Source organism: Penicillium samsonianum, assembly GCF_028829775.1.
Source record: "Penicillium samsonianum strain IBT 33392 chromosome Unknown utg000002l_segment0_segment0, whole genome shotgun sequence".
Taxonomy (NCBI): domain Eukaryota; kingdom Fungi; phylum Ascomycota; class Eurotiomycetes; order Eurotiales; family Aspergillaceae; genus Penicillium; species Penicillium samsonianum.
Window position 1 is genome coordinate 1474511 of NW_026643260.1, and position 25410 is coordinate 1499920.

Sequence of the window (25410 nt, forward strand, 5' to 3'; positions counted from 1 at the left end):
TGGTTTTTTTTTCTACGACTTCGTTTGTACTTGAATTACCAGTCTAGTCCATTCCTAGGGAAAATCAGGACTCAATTGAAACCACATAACTTTTATCTAATTTCTTGCACGGGAGGTGGTTGCTAGGTTTGTATGGCCGGGAGAATAAGAGAGTATAAACTCACTACTAAACACGAACGCGTATATTATTCACGGGTACTATTTGTAGTTGCCACTTAGAATGCTCGACAAGTATGTCCTCCTCGGCATCAGAACTACGGGGCCAGCCCCATTTCCTGCAATTGTTCGAATGCAAACGTTACCGCGCGAGCCAGTTGCTCGCCATTCTCCCATGCCTCATCATGAGCACCGCTGATCGACAAGATGCGGAGCCGTCTATCACGGTGTGAAACCTCTTGCACAGGTACCTGTGCCTCCGTCTTCTCCCAGTTCCTCAAAGCCTCCTTCATGACCTCTACCTGAGACCCGTCCACCAACCCATCGTCCTTGGAATACGCCAGGACAGCCAACGTTCCAGACTTCCATCCGCCTTCCACTCCTCGAGGGCCAGCCACCTGGGCCGGCGATACTCCATCCCAGAGCATCTCATCTGCCCCGAAAGCTCCCTCGATAAAGTCCTGGTAAGCCGAGATATCAACATGCGTATCCCGTAGCCGTCGCAGATCGTAGATACCCGCCACACCGACAATGGCAGTGGGTTGCGCTGTCAATGTAGCGAGCCCCTGTTCACGATGACCTGAGAGCGCACCCATCACGGATTGGAAGGCCAGCGTTGCGCCGCAACTGTGTCCAACCAGGATGTATCGCGTACCGAACCCGTATGTATTCTGGAGGAACACGAGCGCTGCCTCCACATCGGCGATGTGGTCAGGGTGTTTCGCATCTTGGAAGTCCTTCGGGTCGGTATTTGTTGGGTCTTGTGGGTGATTTGGGTGTGCGCTGAGACGGTACGAAATCGAGGCGAATCCGGCAATAGGTAGGCCTTTCTCGCGAAGTATGGATTCCGTGGCATTGAAGGATGCCGATGTAACCGTTGGATCCCGCCAGGCACCACCGTGGATGTAGCTAGATAAGTACATCAGACGTTAGTTATTGCTTTCGGGTTGGATTGTCCTAGGGACTCGCGTACATCACCCAGTAGCCATCTTTGCGTGGAGCTAAGGTTGTGACGGCGATGTTTTGTAGATTAGAAACTGAGCCATAGGCTACAGTCTGTGTATTTGAGTGAGCCGACATTATGCCTTGCGGAGTTGCTTGATTTATGGGGAAGTGGGACATGTCGATAGATTACGGGCAGGTTGGGAGGAGCATCGTGCAGAAGCTGGTACCATTGGACTGACACATCGTAGGTACATTTTGGCTTTGCCTCTTCAGGTGTCTCGATGTCATCTGGTCATTTTTTTCGTTTTTCTTCCGGTCTCCTATATTGTTTTGGACCAAAATATAGCATGAAGACTCTCTCGTTGAATGAGAATTCCCCGATGAATGGATGGAAATGTAATATATATGTATTGCCCCTCCATCTGCGTGATCAGAGAGTGTAACATATTTCGTTGTGTATTGGTAACACACTAAGCCCGATCAGGAATGAATGGTCCCTTTCACACAAACCCTCCAAGTCCACCGTCTCGACCTTAACAACCGCCCAACTGTTGCAATCTTTCACAATGGCCGAGTAAGTGATGATCTATTTTGATCCGTGAGAACATGATGCTAACCACTTGCAGAATCCCAGCTCCCCTCGCGGCCGTTCAGGTCGAGGCCTTGGTATGGTCTCCCCGACGAAAATCTCCCCCAGTCCTCGCCAACCAGAAATACTGACGTCGGACGTTTCAGGTGGTGATGAAAATCATCAAGCACTGCTCCCAGACCTTCCCCTCCACTGCGACCGGGGCGATCGTCGGTATGGATGTCGATGGCACCCTCGAAATCACGAACACTTTCCCATTCCCCGTCGTCGAAGTCCCCGCCGAGTCGCACTTTGACAACGCCACTCCCAACCCGGCCGCTGCCGCTCCTCGTGCCAAGGCAAACGCTGCCTACTCCGCAGAGATGATCCGCATGCTGCGCGAGGTCAACACTGATGCCAACAGCGTCGGATGGTACACCAGCGCCAACATGGGCAACTTCGTCAACATGAACGTGATCGAGAACCAGTTTTACTACCAGAGCCAGTTGAACGAGCGCACAGTCGCCCTCGTTCACGATGTCAGCCGCAGTGCCCAGGGCAGCCTCAGCCTCCGTGCCTTCCGTCTGTCCTCCAAGTTCATGACTGCGTTCAAGGAGAACAAGTTCACTTCTGAGGAGTATGTGCATGGACAATTCGAAAATTATATGAGCCACATGAATACTGACAAGAATTGCAGTCTCCAAAAGTCCAACATGCGCCACCCCGACATCTTCGAGGAACTGCCCGTCAAGCTCCACAACTCCCACCTGATCACTTCATTCATCCACCAGCTGCAGTGCCCGACTTCCACTGCCTCCACTGAGCTCCCCTCTTCCCTGGCTGCCCTCGAGTCCAGCCCCTTCACCAAAACCTCCACCCTCACCCCCAACCTCGACAACCTGTCCCTCAGCATCGATCCCTTCCTGGAGAAGAACTGCGATCTCCTTCTGGACAGCATCGAGACCCACAACACCGAGGTGAACAACTACCAATACTACCAGCGTGTGCTCGGCCGCGAGCAGCAGAAGATCAACGCCTGGAAGGCGAAGCGCGCACAAGAGAACGCCAGCCGTGCCACTCTCAACCAGCCCCTCCTCCCCGAGGATGAGTGGCAGCGTCTGTTCAAGCTCCCCGCCGAGCCCAGCCGTCTGGAGAGCATGCTCAACACTCGCCAGGTGGACCAGTACGCGCGCCAGGTCGACAGCTTCGTCTCGTCCAGCACGGGCAAGATGTTTGCCATCAAGGGCAACCTGCTGCCCAACGAGACCTCGAACTAAACGTTGATGATTGCGAAGGGGAGACACGACGCTTCTGGTATTGCATGACCTTTTTACGGCGTAGGGAGGGAAAATGTTCTCTATTTTGGATGTTAATATGACTTCCTGTTTCTTTTTTCTTCTATGAGCGGAGCTGAGTCTCTGGGCATTGAGTCCTGCGTTGAATCGACTTGTATTCGATCATAGAAGGGAATCTTTATTTTGTTTAGATTATAACAAACACATTGAACAGGTCAAATTCTCATGTACGCTTTTTTTTCAATAGGATAATCTACGGGTGGAACAAACTGATCTAAGAAAAAGGCCTAAGGTTAGATTGATCTATGAAATCGGATATACATGAATGCATGTGCATGCATCATCACTACTATGTAGCTGGAGTGTTGAAGGGATCACGAACCTCCCAAGGAACTGCACCCTCGAGCATATCGGCGACTCGATATACACTGGCGGGATCACTGTCTCCGATCAGAGTGGCGATCGCGATGCGGTAAAGAGGCTGAAGAGTGCAGCAGATCTGATGGAAGAGAGTGTCGCTGACAACCTGGGAACCCTCGAGGCAGCCAGGTGTCATCCGATGAAGATCTCTAAGCCGCTCAACCACGTGAAGGCGAAGACTGGGGTCAGCTCGGAGCTTCATGACCTGCGACTGTAAAAGGTCAAGGTAGTCCTTCCGCTCTCTGCCGTACATACTGTCGCGAGCAGGGATAGTCATGGTGAACGTGTGATAGGGGTGATGGGAGTAATGGTAGGTTAGTACTGTTCTGTGGGATCTGTGAAGATTGTGTTGGAGACACTGTTGCTTGGTGAGAAGATATCGAGGTGGGATCGAGGCTATTTATGCAGTTCGAGTAGTCGACTTCGAATACTCGATGAATCACAGCTTGGAATATGAGAACAATAGAAGTATAAAATAGCCTTTGTTTATATATTTGTCTTCTTAGTTCACGGATGGATCCGAACACAAGGGCCATTGTAGTCCGCAGAGGACGACAAGAAGTGACCAGACAAAGCAAAGAGATATCGGCTTTTGTAACTATGAAGAACATTTGCATTGAGAAGTGCATTCTCATCGGGGATCATACTCTGCACAACATACAACAACGGAGGCTCGATATATATGAGCAAGGCTATCGAAAGTTAAAGGGATGACAAGATGCTAGTTAATTTGATCTCGCTTCAGTAGATAATATACATATGCAGAAGTACATGTAGTTAAACAAGAAAAGGGATTGCGGCCTGGTGATTGTACATCTTTTCATGCCTGGTTAGCCGTGAGTCGATGGATATATACTCCGTATATCTCGGTTACCATGCTTCCCCTGTGAACTTCAACGGAAGGTGAAGCAACCGATGCCCAAACTTCGTTGGCGAAGGAAGCCGTCCTGCTCGAATGTTGATCTGCAAAGACTGGTGGAGCAGCTTGGGTGCCGCCAATCCTGCATCACGTTCCTTTCGCAAAGTCACAAAATCTTCTTCGCTGATACCGTCTTTCAGATGTTTATTCAGTTTCTTGTGGTCCTGGACGCTCACCCAAGCAACGGGGTCACTGCGTCCCTCTGGTGGATAATCATGACCTGTCCAGATCTTGAAGTGGTCAGGGAGGCTCAGAAGCTTGCGGCCTGATCGAAAGAGGTCGTTGGCATCGCCACCGGGGAAGTCACAGCGTGCAGTGCCGATATCCACATGGAAGAGAGAATCACCGCAGAATAGATTATCTGGAACAGTCTTGTGAGTACCTGTGCAACAAGGTCATTTTTGCTGGTGGATAATTACCGCCAATCATGTACCCAAGATGATCCGGGGTGTGCCCAGGTAGATGAATAGCCTTTCCTTTCAGGTTTCCGATAGTAAAGGTTTCGTCATCATCAAAAAGCCTGTTAAAAATGCCTTGGTATTCCTTTGGTGGGACACCATATCTTTCGGCGAACAATTTTTGCACTTGTTCAATGCGCTTGCCGATGCAGATGGGCGGCTTATGATCTTGATCCTGGGCAAGATGTTTTTGAAGATAACATGCTGCACTCAAATGATCTGCATGAGCGTGCGTTTCAAGAATCTTGTCGATCTTATAGCCCTTCCCCTTGATAAAAGAGAGCAAGGAGTCGGCTGCCTGAGTGGTCACAGCTTGAGTGGCGGGATCATAGTTCAAGACTGGGTCGATGATGACAGCTGTTGATGTCGACGGATCGGCAACAAGATACTGCCACGTTCCAGACGTGGGTTCGAAGATATCGTGAATCACAGGCTCAGTAGATATAGTGGATGCAGTGCTGTATGTGACTCGACGTGAGTTTAGATGGTTGGTAGGGATGGAACATGAACGTGGCGAGCAGGTTTGGTTCCAGGTATGAACCGGTTGTCCTTTTTGTGATTGACGCACTGTCCCCTTAATTGAAGCGCCATTTCTTAAAGATTTTGGGGTACAAGATACAGCCATTCGAGTCGCTTGTTGGATATGACGCAATTGCCTAAAGTCGGTTCGAGCGGGCCTTGTAGACAATCTGAGAAGATCTGACGACCATTGCCAGCCGATGCTTGATGATTGCTGCCGAAAGCTAATCATGATATGCTGGATTTGAGGAACAAAAATTGGTGAGGGATGTAAGAGCTGTCGCAGTAGTCATACTTGAAAGGCCTAGGTCGGCGACTCGGAGGCATGGAGGTCGCCGATTGAGAAGACCTCGGGAATCATTACGACACCATCCAATGGATATGTTCGGATTTTCTTGCCACAAACTGTCAAATTCGAGGAACATATGATGTTGTTAGCGAAGTACATTGGTTTAAATACTGTTGCTAACGCGTTAACCTCATATGCTGAGGTGAATCAAGGTCACATCAAAACCGAGTCCACTTGCACAACCACGATCAGCCGTAAATGAACTAGGCTTTTCGGTTTTATTTCCTGTCTTTTTTTTTCCTATTAAAAAAAGTTCTCCCTTAATTTTACCTACTGTCTAGAATGGCATTATTATAGGATATAGGTCCACTATTAAAAAAATAAGGACAGTGGTTCCAGAGGGGGTCGAACCCTCGACTTTGACGTTATTAGCATCACACTCTAACCAACTGAGTTATGGAACCCGATCAGGTGATTGAGCCCGTGGTTTTGACATTATTAGCCACTTTTCCTGATAGCCTAGTTGACTGATTGCTGCACCTCTTATATATTGTTTTATTCACTGTTGCAGCCCCGAGAACTAGATTGAGCGAAATTATGGGATAAGCCTGAAGTACAAATATTGTATGAAGTATGTCCTCCGTACTTTTACTCCTTTTACCTGAGAGGACCCCGAAGGTATTCGGCGAAGAAAGGCCGATCCCCGATATCGGAACGAGTTAATCCGAAATCACGACATCGTAAGATCAGCACTGGAGCTATTTTAGGGTACTTCAGGGCTCTTTTGTCACATTTTGCCTTAGATTTGAAGATGTTTCAGCGTCGCACAGTAGTTGCTGCCAAGCGCTCCGTCGCTCAATGGAGGAGTCTCGCAACCGCGTCTCCTGTGAGCTCTGGACGAAACCACAAGATTGTAGTGGTCGGCGGTGGTACTGCTGGTCTGTCCATCAGCCACCAGCTCCTGCACTCTGGCAAATTTGCACAAGATGACATTGCTGTGATTGATCCAGCCGCGTGGCACAACTACCAACCTGGCTGGACGCTGGTCGGCGGTGGCCTCAAGGACAAAGAGGAGCTGCGCAAGCCATTGAACAGCTTGGTTGATCCCAAGTTCAAGTTTTATAACGAGGGTGTTGGCGCCTTTGCCCCCGCTGAAAATGCGCTCACCCTCGAAAATGGCGACAAGATCAACTACGAGCATCTGGTCGTGGTGCCCGGTATTAGCATTAACTATGGTGCTATCAAGGGTCTCCCTGAGGCTCTTGCAGACCGGAACTCAACCGTTTCAACGATCTATAGCTACGACACATGCGACAAGGCTTTCCGCACCATTGAAAACTTCCGCGAAGGCAATGCCATTTTCACTCAGCCAGCTGGTGTGGTGAAGTGTGCGGGCGCGCCACAGAAGATCATGTGGCTTGCATTGGACCACTGGAAACGAGCTGGCCTCTACAACCCTACCAATACCTCTGACTCACCCGTCAAGATCAGCTTTGCGACCGGTCTACCAGTGATGTTCGGTGTGCCCAAGTACAGCGCCGTCCTCGAGCAGATGCGCAAGGATCGCGGTGTTGAGGGATTGTTCCAGCACGATCTCCTTGCCATTGATGGCAAGGCTGCCATTTTCTCCTCTCCCGATGGAGAGGTCACCAGACAATTCGACCTGTTGCACGTCTCCCCCAAGATGGGTGCTCATGGTTTCGTCAAGAACAGCCCTCTGGCCAACGAGGCCGGATTCGTCGATGTGGACGACAACAGCACCCGCCACAAGAAATTCCCTAACGTTTGGTCTGCTGGTGATGCTTCCAGTTTGCCCACATCCAAGACCGCTGCAGCGGTCACTTCCGAGGCACCGGTTCTCGTTCGCAACCTTTTGCAAAGCATGGAGGGCAAGGAACTGGATGCTTCTTACGATGGATACACCTCGTGCCCGCTCTTGACCGAGTATGGCAAGGTCCTTCTCGCTGAGTTCAAGTACGGCGGAGTGCCTAAGGAGACCTTTGGAGACTGGTTTGGTATTGACCAGGCTGAGCCGCGTCGTTCCTTCTGGTACCTCAAGAAGGACTTCTTCCCTTGGGTATACTTTAACTACATGATCAAGGGTAACTGGGGTGGACCCAAGGGCTGGCTATAGAGGAAACTGTGGATGCCGTGTATATTATCCCTGTGTTGCGATATGATGGTAACCTCAAGGTTTTTAATGATTAGGGGTTAGAAATAGAAATATGAAAGTCCTTGAGTCAAAACCTTTGAGATTTATAAATGTGTCCAGGTTAATATGAACATTGAAGCTAACTGGGGTAGTATGGTACGACCTCCAGGGCTGTTTCACATGCAAGTCCCATCATCTTCTGCTAGAGGAACATGACGTCATCGCCTATCATATCGCTATCGATCAGCAAGTCAATCCTCTGGTGGGATTGTTCAATGACTTTCTCATCTTTCGATATTTAAATTTTTACGACGTCTCTGAAATCCGAGGTATTTCGTTTTGTATTTTCTCCATGTACAACACTCATTCAGATATTTGGGTTGTGAGTTGCACCCGATCAACCCATCTCCAGTCCAACTGGACGCTTTCCTACATTTGACACAAGATACATATTTCAGATTTCAATCGCTAACTCGAATATCTTGATAGGCAGGTGCATTTGCCGCAGTTGTAGTCGATTTTATTGTCTACCCCTTCGACACACTCAAGACCCGTATTCAATCCCCAGACTATGAGAAGGTCTTCAAGAACGCACGCACAGGAGCAGTAGAGCGCAATGTACTTTTCCGTGGATTATACCAAGGCGTCTGGAGTGTGGTTTTCTCGACAATTCCTGCTTGTATGTGATGACTCTTATTGATAAACTGGGAACGTGGAACATCACAGCTGACGATCCTATGTACGTCGATCTAGCTGGTGCATTCTTTACCACTTACGAAGCTGTGAAGAGCATTATGTACAATTCCTCAAAAGAAGCTCCCACAGGCATGAAAAATGGTAAGAGAACCTTCCCCGATGGTTCTCTGAACAGTCTTCGCTTGCCCTTCACACATTCCCTCCCTACTCCCATTATGCATGGAATTGCCTCTTCAACCGGGGAGATGGTATCATGCTTCATGCTCACACCAGCAGAGGTGTTAAAACAAAATGCGCAGATGATTCAATGTTCCCAAACAAACAAATCCGCCATGCGACAAGTACTCTTGCGATTTCGACGTCATCCTTGGCGCCTATGGAGTGGGTATACGGCACTGGTTGGTCGAAACCTCCCAACGACAGCTTTGCAATTTCCGCTCTTTGAGTACGCGCGATCACACCTCATTGACCGACGGAGACAACGGAAAGCGGCTCGCAGCAACACCGGCCGACCCCCATCGGAACAGTCAGAACAACTAGTCGAACGGGCCGGCTTGACGGGCATAGCTGCGGCATTTTCGGGGACGATCGCGGCGACGGTGACTACTCCAATTGATGTAATCAAGACCCGCATGATGCTTTCGGCAAGTGATGTTGGAGGTAGTTCCCAAAATCAAAGTATCCAGGCTGGTACTCGTGACAGTGGAACGGTATCTTCGGAGGCGCGAATAAAGACCAAACCTGACAAATCTCTCATTTCTGTCGGTCGTGATATCCTACGTCATGAGGGAATCCGTGGCTTTTTCAAGGGTGGACTGATACGGGCTGGTTGGACGGCAATTGCATTGGGCCTGTATCTCAGCATGTATGAAGGAGGCCGGTTTTATCTGGAGAATCGACGGAAGGAGCAGGACCGTCTCAGTGGAAAATTGGGAAAGCAAGCTGATGAAGGCGGGGAGGTTATTTAGTCAGAAGGGGGTGAGTTGTGTTCAAGCCTTTTGTCGCGATGCCGTCACTGGCAGCGAAAACGTTCATGGATGCTAAACTCACAAATTTCCACCATTGACACTGGCGATCAAGGCTTGAGAAGAGGATGCTTCTTTGTTTTCTAAGGTTTTCTGTGACCCTTTGATTCCATTGTGAAGACAAGTGACTTACTGCCAATGAACAAAGAAGAAATCCCCACTTTGTGAATTACATTGTATTTTAGTCTCTCGAGGCCATCTTTGAATAATGAACAAAGGTCAAAAGAGAACAAAGGGTATCTTTGAAATCAGACATAATAGTGGCACCGGGGCTTGAACTATATAAATCATATTCCCACCCTGCACATGACTACAGACCAAGACTCTACTAGTGTGTTTCAATTCCTACATCAAATTCATTCAAGCGATTACAAGTTTCAATCATGTTGCACACATCAAAGCACCAGGAGTTGGACATCCCACTGCACACTGACGAAGCCTGGGATGCAGATGACGAGGACTCTGAATCAGAGCGCACTTCCAATGCATTTGACTTTGTGCCGTTGTCGATTGCACTAGGACTAAAAAAGGAAGTCCACCCCTTATTTCACTTCAGGGTCCGCCGTGAAGAAGGTAAGTTTCCAGGCGCGTCGGGTAAGTCTGATGGCTGGATTAGCGCCTCTCATTTTCTCTGGACCATGTGCGCTACACTAGCAGAAGCAGGCATCGATCCGGAATGGACAGTGACATTTGGGAAATGGCGACCCCAGTGGAACAAGATTCAGGTACAAGTGAAGACATTCGGATATACTCAGTTTTCTTCTGAGATCCCCCCTGCTCCGGTTGGTCTTGCGTTGGTCCAATTCTTTGGGTCCCGATTTGACGAAGAACCGAGAGAGTTTGAGATTGAGCAGGAGGACCTGGACAATGTCTCGGATTGTCAGGATATCTGGACCCTTTGGCGATACATTATTGAGACGCCTGCAGATCAGATCAAAGAGTTTCATGTTTCCCTCAGAGATACTGCGAGGCTTCTTGGGCCTTAGTAGATTGCAAGCCACCCCGATCATTTGCATATGTGAGGGATGATCTTTGCTGTTGAGTCAAACTCGTTTCTAATACTGTTTCTTTCTAACCAGACATACATACCTTCCTTGACTGTCCTCAACTTTATAGCCGAAAATATAGTTTCATATGTCATATTTCTATTTCATCAAAGTATACTATTCCTAGGTAAACTCTTAGATAAGTTTAGACTTCAAGTAGAATATCTAATGCGCAGATAAAATTTTAGTTGATTAGACGGTTGTTCTGCAGACTATATATCTAGCCTCACCCAGAGATGTTATTTATGGTATTCTCGGCTTTCAAGGAGGGCCAAAATGGCTTATAAAAGGAACACATAAAGCTATATTATCAGATAAGAATAGAGGAGTTTGCTTGAAGTCCGACACAACTCAGTTCAGGTTACAAAGCTCTATGGAGGGACCTTCCAAAGTTGTGAAGACCAGGGTTCTCAGGGTTCCGCAGATCACCTGAGTATCCGTTCTCCTGCCATCGTTCACCGCATAGGTAGAACGAAAGATGTAAACAGAGCAAACAAGCACAACGGACACAACCAATCAGAAGACTCACCACCATCATGCACTCACTCATTTTATAGCATCCATGGATATTTCCAAGGTTGAGACGTCACTTCTTGCTGCTACGCTGAGAACCTGACATTTCATTTCATAGCGCGCGCTATCCCAGCCGAATCCATTATCTTTCACAGACCTTTTCAGTATCCATTGCGCACCTTCTACGATGGAGTTCGTCCCTTTCCCAGTCGTTCGCTTCACCCATGCCGTTTACGTGAGTCCTGCCCTGATTTCGGAAGCATAGGCCTCCTGTGGTGAGCATATACTGTGATACGTGGGTTTGATTGGGTGGCTATGGGAGCTTTCCAATCCCAAAATTCTACGTAATCGGATGCTTTGTTGCCAGGAATGCCTTTATCCGATGAAAGCTCTACTTCTGAAAAGAAAGTCCCGGTCAATAGAAATGTCCCCAGACATGATGTCCTCCCTATAGCATTCTGCAAGCCTCACAACGATGGCAAGACACTCATTACGGCTAGCGCCATAAATTGAAACTGGAAATGATATGCAAGATCCCCTCCCCTGGTGTATGGGCCCGGAATCGACTGTGAATTCTCCGATTCGGAGACGTTGAATTGTAAGATTCATCAACTCGTTGTCAGAACAGTGGCGGTCCGTGTTCGAAAATCTCACTGTAAACCAAAGCGTGCCTCGGAACAAGCCATACTCATCGGTCGTAGGAAGGCCTTGACGGAGGAATACGGTTCGAGTGGAAGACATATTTTAGTCCCTTAGCAGTAGCCCCGGATCTGAAAGCTAACCCCTAGAGGAGCAAATATTTTTCCAGTTTTTGATTAGGTCGCAGTGGTGGATATAGATGGACGTTCAAGCAGTGAGAAAGAAGGTAACTATGCTTTCTTTGACTTGATTAGCAACAAAGTCTTTCATTGTCTTGCCTTTTACTTGTCATGTTGGGAGTCAAAGAAATCCAACGCTTTTTGTTATTATATTCATATCCCAAGGTCATAAAGTGAGAAATCCAGTTCAAAGACTTGAACGAAAGGCAATACAACAAACGATGGACAAGGACTTTGTTCATAACCCATTCAAAGACACCAAAGCCAAACTATATAAGGTCCCCAGTTTCCGTTCCTTTCCAGGAATATTCCATTTGTCCAGTGCATCGGAGGGTTCCAAACTATCCATTTTGCTTTAGATATATAGGTCTTATCCACCGGCAACATGGCTGAATGCGAGCAATCTATCCGACCCGGAAGGGCTTCTAGTGGAACACCCAACAACGGTTTTACCACTGAACGCTCGGTTGGCGGTGAGCGTCGTTCGATCCGCCACTATCACGATGGTCGAGTATCGCAACGTGAGGGTCCTGTCCCTGGTCCTGTTCAAGCACTAACCAAGAGCAAAGTCATCTCCAGGCAAAATAGCACTTCAACTGCCCCCAACAACAAGGCTGTCCCCAAGCCCAAGGAACCGGAATATCAGTCCCCTACTCTCGCTGAAATTGAGAAGCTCTCCGGTGCCGTTCATAAGCTCTTCCACCCAGAAAGCTCTAAACCCTACAAAGAGTATCTCCCGCAGACAGAGAGCCCACAGTCATGGAGTTCTGACAGCTCCTATGGCATGATTACCCCACCCTTCCCTGTAGCATCCCCTACTCCCGAAGACTCACCGGAACTAACGAGCACGGAGGTTTTCCCCGCTCCGGTGGCTGTCAACCCTGATACCCCAGACGAGGATGCTAACTCTATTTCGAAGCAGTGGGCCGACATTGGTGGAAAGAACCGCATTAGACATTCAGGTATTCACGACTGAATGGATGTTTAGTAGGACAATCCACACGATCCACTATCCTAGAACTAACATAGGACCATTTGAACAATACAAGATCAGATAAGATAGGTTTTTCTTCATAAAAATGTGTTATTAATGTAGGAAACTACAACATGGGAAGGAACATCCATAGCAAGGAATACGTAGGCCCAGATTACCGTGATACCACCGTAGTACCATCGTGGGGAGCTAAACTGGCGTTGAGTTGAACATTGAACTTTGATTGTCATTCTCCAAATTAAAGAATGCTAATGATAATAATTGGCAGAGTGAGCAACTCGATTGCTATCTGGACAAAACATTTTTTCAGATGAAGTTCAATCAGCCACAAAAACTGAGGCACACCAAAAGGCTTCAATGCATTGCTAAAAGCAGCAAATCCCGGATGGATTTTGCGTCCTCCAAGCAGCTCTGCAATTGTTGATCCACGTTTCTTTGTCGGAGAAGGAATAGTTGTTTCCAATTTGCCCGGTAAAAGGCTTACTTCGGTCAATATGAGAGTGATAGTCGCTGGCAGTAGTCCCAATAAACGGAAAACAAGCATGATGATCACTGCAAAAACCTCGGCACCGGCGCGCCTGGTCGTGGTGAGTGGCATTTGCTCCCCAGGAGAAATCATTGACCTTTGGATTAGACCCTGAGCCTCGTGCATCAAGGCTTGGCATATTCCGTAAGTGAAACTGGGGACTGCTAAGTGTATCCATTTTCTTTGGCCTGTACCTTCTGTCAAAAAAGCGGATCTAGGTCGATGTGCTGAGATAGTAGCGCAAGTCCAGATCAAATGAAGGTTGGACAAGATAACAGAGGAACAGGCGTATGCAAATGGCGCCAGCAACTCGTGTCTGAAGATTGCAATTACCAAGCAAGTTCTAATCGTATAATGAGTAACCTGATAGACAAGACCTATCACAAGTGCCCGAGAGAATGTGTAAAGGCTCTGTGTTGCATATATGAGACGTATGGCCTTATAGATGGATCGAAAGGCCAGAGGCCGTTTGTTGTCCCCCCAAGCTTGATCCGAGGAAGCCCGATCCGTTCGAGAAATCTGAAGGATCAAAGCTGTCGCTACTACGTGACCGAGAAGATAACGAACCTTATAAAAATCGATTAGAGTCAGTTGATTCAACCAAGGGGGAAGATGGCCGGAGCAGAAACATACCAAGCTGGAAATCAAAAGCTGGCTAGAAATGAGAACAAAGGAAGAAAACGTAAACTCTTTGTGTATAGTCGTAGAAAAGGAAATATCATAGACTTGGCTTAGCAGGTTTCCATCTCCTCCTGGGCTGATCAGAATGTTCAAGACCCGCGATGGTAAACTCGCAAATACGATCCGACTCAAAGTGGGAAGCATTCCGAATTCTAATCGACGGGAATCCCTGAAAAAAAAAAAAAAAAAAAAACTCCGGAGTGAAGAGACTAGGGGGACTTGGGGAACTTGTCATGTACGGAGTACGCAGGTGGGCATTCAGCTGATGCTTAGAAATTCAGAGGGGAAAAAAATGGGAGAAAAGATAGAACTGGGCTAAACTGAGCGATTGGTTAAGCCGACCTGTGATTTAATCTACTAGTGCAACAAAATAGTAAAATTTCCATCAGGTATAATGACAGTTTTAAAAGTCTCAATCGATGTGGTCTGACGATCTAGGGGTCCTATTCTGCCAGGTTGTTCCAACTATGTTATTCGGTTTGCATTGTTTACACCCCACCCCAAAAGCACTGCCATCACCTTTGTCCCTTTTCCTCTTTTCTCTTCCTCTATACTCAGAATTCTATATGAAATGCACTCTTTTCTTTGAGGATCTTGCAGTACTAGTCGAGGGGCTCAGAAAACCAATCTAACCTTCCGAGTCAGATTTTTCATCAGGCTAGTAGGGTTCAGACCTCCGCCCGAATCTTGGCCGGATAAGCCTAGGACTTGTTTATGCAGCCCAATAATAGTCACTGCCCTTCATCAAAAGAAGCTCTGCCAAGAGAACCTTGGAAACAGCTAAGCATTATTTGGGTACGAAAACGCTGCTGCCTAATATGAAGGATTATCTTGCTTGCATGTAAGATTATTCGAATCTTTGAGCTAGGTAGGGGTCCATCGGCTTACCGGAGACTTCCATTTTGAGAACGGCTCTCCTGACACTCTCACTACTTCTGAGAGATCAATGATTGCGATCACTCGACCACCCGGCGTGCCAAGCTTTCTTGATGTCACCAAACACACACTATCGATACTATATAACGCACTTTGATCATGCATACTCCAAAGGTTGAGCAGCACAGCAGTAATGGAGCCCAGGAAAAATTCTGGGTATTCTCGGGGCGACCCGACCCGAGTTGCGCCAAGTCACGCTAGTCAGGAGCAAAGTGGATTTCCGGCACTAAGAGCGCTGTGTTATACCGTATTAGGCAAGCTTCTTCTAGAGCTGACAGCATCGGATGACAGAGTAACATTTTCTATGGAGAACACATGTCCAAGATAGCGAATCAGCATAATCTCAACCCGAAACGCCTATACTATCTACATCTCCCTTCGTATTGAGGCTGTAGAAACGGACGACAGAGGAGCAAGGCCAAGTATAAAAGGCTCCTTGTACGCCCATATAGAGCGGCGAAAAGAAGAAGACAAGAACAAGCTGTCCTTGATCAGCCAACCAATCCTCTAATTACGGCACCCTTCTTCCTCATCCTACTTCCTTCTCCTTCTACAACACGATTTGGCATACTTGTCCCAAAACAATGTCCAAGGGTCGTTCCATCTTTGCCCTGGCGATTGCTGCGCTCGCCGCTACCGCGCAATGCCAGCAACTCAGCTATGAAGACAGCATCACGGCTCTGGCATACGGCAATGTGGCCACCGAGAACTCTTCCGAGGGAACGGTATGGCTCAACGTTACTGGGTTCGCGGTAGATAAACTTCCACACATCCAGAACGACCTGGGAATCCACACTTTGGACAATCTCGAAACGCTCAATGCCATCGCTGGCCTTGCACAAGACGCCGCGAAGAGAGGCCAGTGGGGAGACATTGTCTACTTGCACAGTGCCTTCGCGATGAATGGCCACGGCGAGTACCTCAATGTCTCGACTGCAGAGATGCAGGAGTCACTCTTGGACGCTATTACAGATCAGGACAGTGGCAAAGTCGATTCCCAGCTGGCCGAGCTATACGCCAGTACCTCAAGCTCAAAATTCTTGGTTGAAGTTTTCCACAGTGTCAAATCGAAGACGAACCCCCAAAGCAAACGTTGGCTTAAAGAAGTTTGTTCATCTGCCCATCTTGCTGCCAAGAACTCTTGTCGAAGTCTCCTGGAGAATGTCAGAGGCAATGCCACGTGGAAGTCGGGCAGCCCCCGGAGTATCTGCAGAAAAGGTTGCTGTATCAGTTGGAGTGCGAATGCCACTTTCCAGGTTCAAAATCTCACCAATGCTGCGAACTATTGCATCAACGCGTGTGGTACGAGTAGTGTCAGTTGTGAGGTGTATGGTGTCAAGCTTCAAGGAACTCTTGTGGATCAGTGCTTGAGTAACAGAGCGACTAATTGCAGGTAACGAGGAAGGTACCAGATGCTCATTCAACACCGAACCCGTATGAAGGGACTTCCTTTCCTGTGAGATAGTGTTAAGGGTTTAATCCTATGACTGAGAGATAGTCATACAGTTCTAGCTTTTAATTCACTTTTTACATAACCATCTTATCCCCTTAATTCCTAGTTCCTATTTTGCTTCCTCTCTTTTTAACCTCACCTTTTATCTGTAAATAGTGCAGTTCTATATCTATTTGTATCTCTATGCCCTTTCTCTTTTCACTGGGTTTATATAATATGTCTATAAGTGTCTGTTCTAGGCTTCCTAGGCCCCAGTTAGCAAATTTTTGGGTCTATATATTGTTATGTGCCAGGTCTTTAGACAATGAATGTACAATCAAATTCAAGGTACTAGAGATGGAGAGAGAAGGAAGAGAAAAGTTATGGGAAAACCCATGAAGGGTAAATAAAGCAAACCCTATCAGATGATGAAACAAAGATAATCCAGAAGTAAGCAAAAAAAGAGATAGTTGATGCATGATCACATACATGATCGTCGTCCCTAGCTATACATAGAAAGGTCATCTGTACGGCTCTTTTCCGCCTTCTCTACCTTGTAGCTATAAAACTGAGAAAGGGGAGAAAATATTTAAAAAGTGAAATCTATAAAGACCACCAAAAAGACAGGAAACCGCAAAACACATACTAAATGGCCCAAAGGGTGCTAGTCCTAATAATTGTTGGTGTGATCTAATATTGGCCTCAGGTGTCTGGAGCCAGCGTTTGTTATTCAGACGACGATCTTCAATGGGTCTCTTCCCTCCCTATCTTTTATCCTCTCCACTTCATATATATCTATATGGAGCTCTGGTGATCAACTGAGCCAAGAATAGGGACACCGAGAAGACACCCTTCTTGAATGAGCTCCATGGCAACCTTGTTCGGAAATACTGAATGAATATCGCCGTGGTTGAGACCATCTGGCAGTGAGCCTCGGTTCCGTGAGGAGCGAGCCATGACCGGGGAGGCTTTGCAAGGCTTTCTGAAAGCCAACAAGGCGAACGCAGAGAGTTTCTTAGTCCGAATGAGCGGGGAAAATGTTTCAAGGCTGGAGCTGCAGATGGTGCTCTGCTGAAGGTCTCTGGGAGGTGTCTACAAAATCATACCAGAGTTGAATTTACGCGACATCACGCCAATTATCTGTTTACTTAGGAACATCACTTAAGAAATTCAGAACTCATCCATCTCTCCTACATCTCACTTCTCAGACCACACTTCGCGACCTACACACCCCTTCGGCTACCACATAACTGTTCTCTCGTATGCTAATACCCCACGATCATTCCGCACCCGCCCTCAGTCGTCTGTCACCTGACCTAAGCACTGAGCGTATGATTGCCTACACAACTCACAAACCTGTTCACCCTTGACTCCTGTTCCCTTTCATTCCATTTAGTGCACGCTGACGTGACTCTGTCTATACGATCCCTGAACCTTCCGAGTCCCTATTATAGCTCAACGTCCTGCGTCAGTCGTCAACCTTGACACCGAAACGATTGGGCCGCCCCGCTATGAAGGAGCGTCCGACCAATGACAAGATGCGTGGCGGGCTCTGCGACCCTGAGTCGCGCTATGAATACACCAACCATCTCGCTATCATGAACCAGCAGGCGCAGTGGGTCCTCAAAAACATTCGACCAGACGCAAACCTGCCATACTATGACACGGTAGCCTATGACGACAATGGGGACCTCATCATGCCACCCTCCGACGTCCGTTGTCCAACAGTCCAGTCTTCCTGATCATCCTCTGCAACATTTCTCCGGGCAGACTGAGAAGCGTTCGATGGCCTGGGGGCCTAGTTTTATATGTATTTATCAATCAAGTCAACCGAAAGCCCGGCTTATAACAAAACTGTATCCTTCTCTGAAAGAGTGCCAATTAATTAGAGTCTGATAGTTCTTCCTAGCTGACTTATTTCTGGTATGTTACCAGCGAGGCGTGGATAAGTCTTAGGAGCTAGATCGATGTTATGGGCCACGAGGGCTTCCGCGTCGACATGGACTCTCGCACGGTTCGCATTGCATCATGCATGGCATTCACTTTCTCCGTAAACATCTATTGCAGATTTAAACTCCCAAGCATCGAACTGCGAGATCCTTTTTCAACAGTACTGTGAAGACTCCAAAGGCGGCGCGAACATCATCCTATGATCGACGAGTCAGTACGCACACGGGGACTCAAGCACGCCAACTCCTGTAAAAACCGGTACACTATGTTCCAAGGCCCCATGTATGCCAGCCACGTCTTACCAACTCATGGCTAAAGAGACCTTCGCGGCTTTTGACCCAGCTATTCGCGGTCGTGTCTATGTTACCCAGCCGCCCGGAGAGGTGTAAATGCAGATCTAAACGTTGCAAATTCTCGATATTCTGAAGCAAGGCTCGCAAAGTCGAGTCCAATAGGCCTCCACAAAGAAAAATAAACCCACCGACGACAAGCGGCGGCAGCTCCTTACACTTTCCGACCGGGTTGTCAGTGCTCCTGATCACCAATTCACTTGTATGGATGGGACGAAGCGACCTTCCGAGTTGAATAAGTTTATGACCCCACAGGGGCCTATCCAGACTTCAAGTGATATCAAAGGAATTTATAGCGATGAACACAAATTACCCATTCGTCATATAAATAGTATATAAAGCTTGCTAGAATTTGAAATAGTAAACAATTGATATTCCTTAGTATACTCAAGAGAAAAGCTGGAAAAATTGTAGCCATGAATCTTCTTTCCCTTTTTGGTTCCTTCCCATCGTCACCTTTCCCTTTCCATTCTCCTCTTCCCCTCATTCCCTCTTCTCTCCTTCTCTGCTTCTCTCCTTCTCTGCTTCTCTCCTTCTCTCCTTCTATCCTCTCCTTCTCATCCTCTCACCCTCTGCGCACATCTTCTTTACTCGTTCATGTACCCGCTTAACTGCAATTCTAGAACACAACCCTCTCACATCTCCGCTTGAATCCAACAGTTTCAGTCAGCTACACCTACACCCAAAGCAATGACAATCACAGAAACCCACACGAAAAGCCTCGAGTTGGCTGATCCAGCTTTACTGGAGAAAATTGACAAACTTTTCGCCTGTAACGTCGGGGAGTATGTCAGCCTCCCCCAACTCGTTGTCGTTGGTGACCAGTCCAGCGGTAAGAGTTCGGTCCTCGAGGGCCTGACCAAGTTGAACTTCCCTCGGGACAACGGCCTATGCACGCGATTTGCGACACAGATCATTTTTCGCCATGATGCCAACTTGGCTGAACGAGAGATATCTGCTTGTATAATCCCTGCATCAGATGCAACTCCAGAGGAGGATCAGAAGTTGCGGGGCTGGAAGGCCTCTGCCCTTCAGTCACTAGGTGCTGATGACTTCAATCGTGCGATAAAAGAGGTATTATACTCTCATGAACTATGTTTTAGCACCTTATGCTAACTCTGGCTTGTAAGGTCCACGACGTTATGAACCTTTCTTCATCTGCTGGGGACCAAAGGCCAACTTTTTCTAACAGCGTGTTACAACTGGAGATTCGTGGCCCGAACGAGAGCCATCTTAGCGTTATCGACGTGCCTGGGATTTTCAAAAATACAACTCTAGACCGAACAACAAAGAATGACATTACCCTAGTTAGGAACATGGTCCTTCGTTATATGCAAAACCAACGGTCTATTATGTTGGCTGTGGTTCCAGCAAACATCGATGTTGCTACTCAAGAAATCATTGAGATGGCCAGCGAACTTGACCCTGAAGAGCAAGAACCTTGAGAATCCTCACCAAGCCAGATCTCGTTGATAAAGGAGCTGAGAACAAGGTTATTCAACTCATTCATGATGGGAATGCGAACGGGCAGCTGGGGTGGATCCTCGTTCGAAATCTCGGCCAAAAACAGCTTCAGGCTGGTGATGCTGACCGAGATGCCGAAGAAAGGATGTTTTACCAAAATGCGCCATGGAATCGTGTCCCGCCTGAAAACTACGGCATCTCGGCATTGATGGCTCGCCTCCAAGAGCTCCTCACATCAAACGTCCGCCGCGAGTTCCCATCGGTACGCATAACTCCCCATTGCTGTCATTAAGCTTGCTAATGCCTTTCTATGAAGGTGCGCTCCGAGGTGATCAAAAGGCTCAAAGACTCGAAAAGTCTGTTGCAATCTCTGGGAGTTCAGCGAGAGACAGCGGAGCAGCAGAGGCGGATTCTTCTAGATGTTGTCTCAGCCTTTCAAGAGATTACACAGCACGCCCTTGCGACAAATTATGGAGTCAATGATGTGTTTGATGAAGATAAGGATTTACGCCTGGCTACACTGGTTTCACTCAGAAATGATGTTTTTTGGCACAACCTCACCCATTACGGTCACACCTACACTTTCCGGTCCAAACCGGAGGAGATAGACGGCAGCGTTGATGATCATGAGGAAAGACGCAATACTCCAGTCAATACTGGAAAAACACAAGATATCATGCAAAGCCGGAAAAGCTGGGATCCAACTCGGAACACCTCGGCAGAGGATCTTGAGGAGATTCTACATGTTTCCGAGCCCGTGGAGCCCTCCGTCAAATTGGGCATTCTTTCTTGGATTGAGGGTGTTTACTCCAATTCTCGGGGCTTTGAGATTGGTATATTCAATCATACTTTGCTATCTACCCTTATGAAGAAGCAGTCTGTCAAATGGCCGATCATTGCGCGGGGCTACATCAGTGACATTATCAGCGTTGTGCATGCGTTTATATGTAAAGCACTTGAAGTTGTCTCCAAAGACACGCAGATTTCCTCAAACATCATGTCCCTTCTGATGGATGACCTTGTTGAAAGGTACAAGCAGGCCATCTCAACGGTTGAGTTTCTTTTGAGAATTGAACGTGAAGGGACCCCAATCACTCTGAATCACTATTTCAATGACAACCTTGAAAAATGGTCAGTTAGCTAGAGTTTTCTGAGTGCGTCAGGCTTTTGGCTGCTAACATTTCAAACCTTGCAGTCGACAAAAACGGTTGCATTCGACTGTGGCCAAGAAGGCTTTCGATGATTGTAAACATGGGGAGGTTGTCCGACTGAGTGACATTGTTCACCAACACCACATGAGCAACGTCGACCATACTGTCTGAGATATTCATGATATTCTCGATGCATACTACAAGGTAGCTCGGAAGCGGTTCATGGACAATGTGTGCATGCAAGCTGCCGATCACTACTTAGTCACTGGTCCCGAAGCCCCGATGAAATTGTTCTCGCCATCATGGGTGAATGACCTCTCTAGCGAGAGACTAGAGGAGATAGTTGGAGAGGGCAGGGCGTCAAAGCGGAGATGACGACAACTGCAAAAGGAGATTGAAGACCTGGAGGCTGGAAAGGCGGTTCTGCTCAAATAATTCATGTGTATTGATAGTCCAATATGTCCCCGACCATGAGAATATTAATTATGTTCAATTATTACGAACATCCCATAGGATTAAGTAGATTTGACTATACCAATGCCCTGGTGCGAGCTACATCCATGGGTATGCATAGTGGAGTCGTCTGTACGGTTTGCACTGAGAAGGGCGAAAAATATCCAGACAAAGAGATCTAGAAAGACATCTAAAAACACTCGACAAGTCCGCATAAGCGGCAGGCTATTTTTGTTCCTACTAAACAGAATACTCGCGTATGCTACACGTAGGTATAAATGCAACTCCTCGACTCATGTCTTCAAGACATAAGTAAGATGATAAAACAATTTCCATTGCTCTTCCACAACTATTCCTACCCCAAGTTGTCAACCTAGAACCCCAGCTCAGCCAGAATATTCATAATAATGAAATGGATACACATGTCGCATTTAGGATTGATACCAAGTCTCGTAGCCAGTTGGGGCATCCTTATCTGGAGCACACTGCACATTTTCGGAACCTCGACATTGTAGAACCGCGCTGGCTTTGCAGTGACGTAGATATGGTCGCTTGCCTCACGAGCCATGACAATTGAAGCTTCGGTGAGTCGATCTAGGTATTCAGCGCCTTGTTCGAGTAGGATGACTTTGACTTCTGCAATGGTGTCCGGCTTCGGCTGGTGTCTGATAAGGCGTGCTTGATCCTCGAGCCATGAGAGGAAGTTTGATCGCGCCTTTTGAAAATCCGAGACGGGATTGAGTGTGGACATTCTGGGTGTAGGATGGACGTGCAGCGTGACTGGGTACTTGATGAATTTGAACTGCAGGTATGGTATCGAGGCTTGTCTGGCTCAGCCGGTTCCCTGGCCGAGGTCGAGGAATGGAGGGTTCATGAGTTATGGGCGTGGATGATGGAGCAAGCTTGAGGCTTGGTGAGATTGGCCTGGTGAAGTGGGTTGGTTAGACACGATGTATGAGATGCATATAGAACCTTGGAAGATTCATGATACCTCGATAAGGTGGGATCTGGAGATATTTAGACTTATCCTGCTCAGAGGAGGCTCTGACTATGGTGAGAGCAACGCATGTTTCTCGGAGATGAGATAATTGGAGGAATGAATGACACTTAGCTTGTTTACTTCACATCTGATTGAGAGAGAGAGGAGGATATCAAAGAGATTATTGGTGGCGCCTTGAGGATCAGGCAACACTCTTCACATCTCAGAATTGGATTTCGTCGTTTTATTCTCTCGTATCTGTAGTCCATTTAATACCTGCCATATAGAAGCCATGGATATCCCTTGTTCAGATGCATACCATCCCTGATTATACATAGAAAAGTTACTTTTTACCGTCTTCGTATATCATACATATCAGAGTCCATTCCGTGCTATTATTCAATATCCTTTTAGAAGTAAGGTGCAACACCGAGAAGGAAAGATATCTGAGGAAAGGACATCCAGCAAGAACACCCTTATACTATCTTGAGCCAGATAAATAAGATTATTAAAGTCCTACGTCCTCAAGGACGGAGGCCACATACTCAGCCGACTACTCTTGTTAGTGAAGATACAGCGCCGTATGTCATAAAGATAGGGGATTGGTATTGGGACCCCCCCCCTTCCTGTAATGGGACCCCCCTTTCAGTAACGTATTTCCCAAGCGGCCCGGCCACCCTACCAAAAAGGCGTCTTCAAATTTGCACTTAATTATTCAACCACCCACCATGCCACCAATACGATCCCGAAGCTCTGGAAATTCTATATAGCAAGAGGGTAGGAGCTTACTAGCTATCCAGGCTTTTAAGAATCAAAAAGTCACTTCAATTCCGCGAAGTGACACGCCGTTTTATGAAATCGGAAGGCCAAAGCGGAACTTTCACCAGAAAGAACCTTATTTTCCCATCCTCCATCAGAGATTTCATACAATTTATTATCTCAATAGTCTAATTTACTGAGAATATAGCTCAAGGTATAGTATCTTATATAGAGTATCTAAATCTGTAAATTTGCGGATAGGACATGGAACTATCCGCTGATAATGCGGATAGTACCGCAGTCTAGCCCTATGTAACCTCGTACTCCAACAGACGTACACCTTACGGCGCCCTAGTTCCCATTTCTAACAATATATGCAAATTGCAGCACCCTCCACTGGTGAATAAATGTGCCAGGGCTGGCTCAGGGCTGCTTACCACATCAAGACCCCGCAACCCTAGTCAAATTCATTGTGCCACCTCTTTAGTTCTTCCCCTCCGTTCCTTTCTCCCTACTTGAACCATCTTCGCCTGGTTTCGCCCACATTCAACTGTCTATTTCATGTCTATCAATCAGCAAGATGACAACGGCACAGTTCTCCATTCAACTAGCCTCCCCAGCAGAGGGCCCCATTCTCGGCAAAATAAGCAGGGACTCCTTTCTAAATGATCGCCACACTCAAATGAAAGGACTAGGAAAGGACCCGTACGACCTCGAAAAGTCAATGACTGCATATCTTTCCCAACAAGCAGTGTCACCGAGAACCGTTCTTCTCAAAGCAGTAGACAACGAAACAGGCGACATTGCCGGCTGGGTCTTGTGGGGCTTTCGGGGGTTCGCGGTTGAAGAAACTGCAGAGATACGGGACGCTGTTCCATATGCAGCAACACAATTCACGTCGTCAACCCCGGCACAAACCACGGGCAAGACCGCTCCCAAAGACCAAACCAAGAAAGTCGACATCGATGATAACGACCCAATCAAGCAGCTCGAAAAGATGACCGACGCAGACATGAAATCCTGGATGACGAGGCTGATGCCCGATGGCACCAAATGTATGTATGTCAGCTCTCTTTGTGTGGCACCCAAATGGCAGTCCAAAGGAGTCGGATCGACGCTATTGCAATGGGGCACAAAGACGGGAGACGCAGCGGGAGTTTTTATATGGGTGCATTCATCGGCGGATGCATGGGAGATGTACGCAAAATATGGGTTTAAGATTATTGGGACACTTGATGTGGACTTGGACCAGTATGCTCCAGCACCGGCACCAGATAACAATGGGAAATGGGGTCACTATGTGTTTCGGTATATGAAGAGAGAGCCATCTGAGGAATGATCGTACCTTGACTATATCGGTAGGCAAAATTTGAACATGGTTTTTTCAACACGCAAATACGTTGGAGTAAAGACCTCTTATCAGAGAATCTCGGTGAGTAGGATTTAGTATATAGAGCACGAATAGACACGTACGTTGTGTCTTTTGTTATGGGCCATGATTACAGGATGGATCGAAATCAGTTTCACCACTTTACTCCCTTTGGCACTTTCCCGAACCCTATTTCGAAACACGCTAGTCCCTATTTGATTTAGAAGGGTTTCAAATTGTCGAAATGTAATGTAAGTAACTGGAAGACGCGCGGCGCGCGCATCGGCCCTGAAACGACGGATAGAATGAGGAAGGAGAGTGAATCGTGAGAAAAAAGTTGAATTGGCGGCTTTTGATTGTTCGTTTAAGATACCTAGGATATGGAAACAAGCGAAAAAGTTGAGAGTCATAAAATGCAAAACGTGAACGAGTAACTATGTATTGACAGAAATCTGTCGGTACGACAACGTATGGTCAAAAACAGATATATTGGAATCTCTAACTAACTAAAATGACAAAACCCGCGCTTTCAACAATCTGGGCGGAC

General features: G+C 47.3%; 13 protein-coding genes across 13 annotated transcripts; 9 read left to right on the forward strand and 4 right to left on the reverse strand.

The window, feature by feature from the left end:
- Window positions 1-210: 210 nt before the first annotated feature.
- N7471_002416 (arylformamidase) lies at window positions 211-1278 on the reverse strand (the record flags this gene model as incomplete). Its single annotated transcript, XM_057275136.1, has 2 exons — window positions 211-1065; window positions 1130-1278. The coding sequence occupies 2 exons, from the start codon at window positions 1276-1278 to the stop codon at window positions 255-257; spliced, it is 960 nt and encodes a 319-aa protein (XP_057139774.1). The 3' UTR covers window positions 211-254.
- Window positions 1279-1667: 389 nt separating this feature from the next.
- On the forward strand, window positions 1668-2946 carry N7471_002417 (putative eukaryotic translation initiation factor 3 subunit EifCh; the record flags this gene model as incomplete). The annotated part of the gene is made up of 4 exons (XM_057275137.1): window positions 1668-1675; window positions 1728-1767; window positions 1837-2306; window positions 2367-2946. 4 exons carry the CDS (start codon window positions 1668-1670, stop codon window positions 2944-2946), a joined length of 1098 nt encoding a protein of 365 aa, XP_057139775.1.
- A 367-nt stretch (window positions 2947-3313) lies between these two features.
- N7471_002418 (uncharacterized protein) lies at window positions 3314-3661 on the reverse strand (the record flags this gene model as incomplete). Its single annotated transcript, XM_057275138.1, has 1 exon — window positions 3314-3661. One exon carries the CDS (start codon window positions 3659-3661, stop codon window positions 3314-3316), a length of 348 nt encoding a protein of 115 aa, XP_057139776.1.
- A 447-nt stretch (window positions 3662-4108) lies between these two features.
- Window positions 4109-5699, reverse strand: N7471_002419 (MBL fold metallo-hydrolase). The gene is made up of 2 exons (XM_057275139.1): window positions 4723-5699; window positions 4109-4664 (listed from the first exon to the last, which is right to left on the reverse strand). The coding sequence occupies exons 1-2, from the start codon at window positions 5510-5512 to the stop codon at window positions 4255-4257; spliced, it is 1200 nt and encodes a 399-aa protein (XP_057139777.1). The 5' UTR covers window positions 5513-5699; the 3' UTR covers window positions 4109-4254.
- A 681-nt stretch (window positions 5700-6380) lies between these two features.
- On the forward strand, window positions 6381-7703 carry N7471_002420 (NAD(P)/FAD-dependent oxidoreductase; the record flags this gene model as incomplete). The annotated part of the gene is made up of 1 exon (XM_057275140.1): window positions 6381-7703. The coding sequence occupies one exon, from the start codon at window positions 6381-6383 to the stop codon at window positions 7701-7703; it is 1323 nt and encodes a 440-aa protein (XP_057139778.1).
- A 370-nt stretch (window positions 7704-8073) lies between these two features.
- Window positions 8074-9385, forward strand: N7471_002421 (putative mitochondrial carrier protein; the record flags this gene model as incomplete). Its single annotated transcript, XM_057275141.1, has 3 exons — window positions 8074-8103; window positions 8211-8400; window positions 8475-9385. The coding sequence occupies 3 exons, from the start codon at window positions 8074-8076 to the stop codon at window positions 9383-9385; spliced, it is 1131 nt and encodes a 376-aa protein (XP_057139779.1).
- A 440-nt stretch (window positions 9386-9825) lies between these two features.
- Window positions 9826-10428, forward strand: N7471_002422 (uncharacterized protein; the record flags this gene model as incomplete). Its single annotated transcript, XM_057275142.1, has 1 exon — window positions 9826-10428. One exon carries the CDS (start codon window positions 9826-9828, stop codon window positions 10426-10428), a length of 603 nt encoding a protein of 200 aa, XP_057139780.1.
- Window positions 10429-12204: 1776 nt separating this feature from the next.
- N7471_002423 (uncharacterized protein) lies at window positions 12205-12795 on the forward strand (the record flags this gene model as incomplete). The annotated part of the gene is made up of 1 exon (XM_057275143.1): window positions 12205-12795. One exon carries the CDS (start codon window positions 12205-12207, stop codon window positions 12793-12795), a length of 591 nt encoding a protein of 196 aa, XP_057139781.1.
- A 2745-nt stretch (window positions 12796-15540) lies between these two features.
- Window positions 15541-16353, forward strand: N7471_002424 (uncharacterized protein; the record flags this gene model as incomplete). The annotated part of the gene is made up of 1 exon (XM_057275144.1): window positions 15541-16353. The coding sequence occupies one exon, from the start codon at window positions 15541-15543 to the stop codon at window positions 16351-16353; it is 813 nt and encodes a 270-aa protein (XP_057139782.1).
- A 1546-nt stretch (window positions 16354-17899) lies between these two features.
- N7471_002425 (uncharacterized protein) lies at window positions 17900-18130 on the forward strand (the record flags this gene model as incomplete). Its single annotated transcript, XM_057275145.1, has 1 exon — window positions 17900-18130. One exon carries the CDS (start codon window positions 17900-17902, stop codon window positions 18128-18130), a length of 231 nt encoding a protein of 76 aa, XP_057139783.1.
- Window positions 18131-19378: 1248 nt separating this feature from the next.
- Window positions 19379-21678, forward strand: N7471_002426 (Dynamin; the record flags this gene model as incomplete). Its single annotated transcript, XM_057275146.1, is given in 7 exon segments — window positions 19379-19762; window positions 19819-19935; window positions 19997-20156; window positions 20167-20414; window positions 20469-21283; window positions 21348-21468; window positions 21508-21678. 7 exon segments carry the CDS (start codon window positions 19379-19381, stop codon window positions 21676-21678), a joined length of 2016 nt encoding a protein of 671 aa, XP_057139784.1.
- A 451-nt stretch (window positions 21679-22129) lies between these two features.
- Window positions 22130-22507, reverse strand: N7471_002427 (uncharacterized protein; the record flags this gene model as incomplete). Its single annotated transcript, XM_057275147.1, has 1 exon — window positions 22130-22507. The coding sequence occupies one exon, from the start codon at window positions 22505-22507 to the stop codon at window positions 22130-22132; it is 378 nt and encodes a 125-aa protein (XP_057139785.1).
- A 1567-nt stretch (window positions 22508-24074) lies between these two features.
- On the forward strand, window positions 24075-24833 carry N7471_002428 (GNAT family N-acetyltransferase; the record flags this gene model as incomplete). Its single annotated transcript, XM_057275148.1, has 1 exon — window positions 24075-24833. One exon carries the CDS (start codon window positions 24075-24077, stop codon window positions 24831-24833), a length of 759 nt encoding a protein of 252 aa, XP_057139786.1.
- Window positions 24834-25410: the final 577 nt, after the last annotated feature.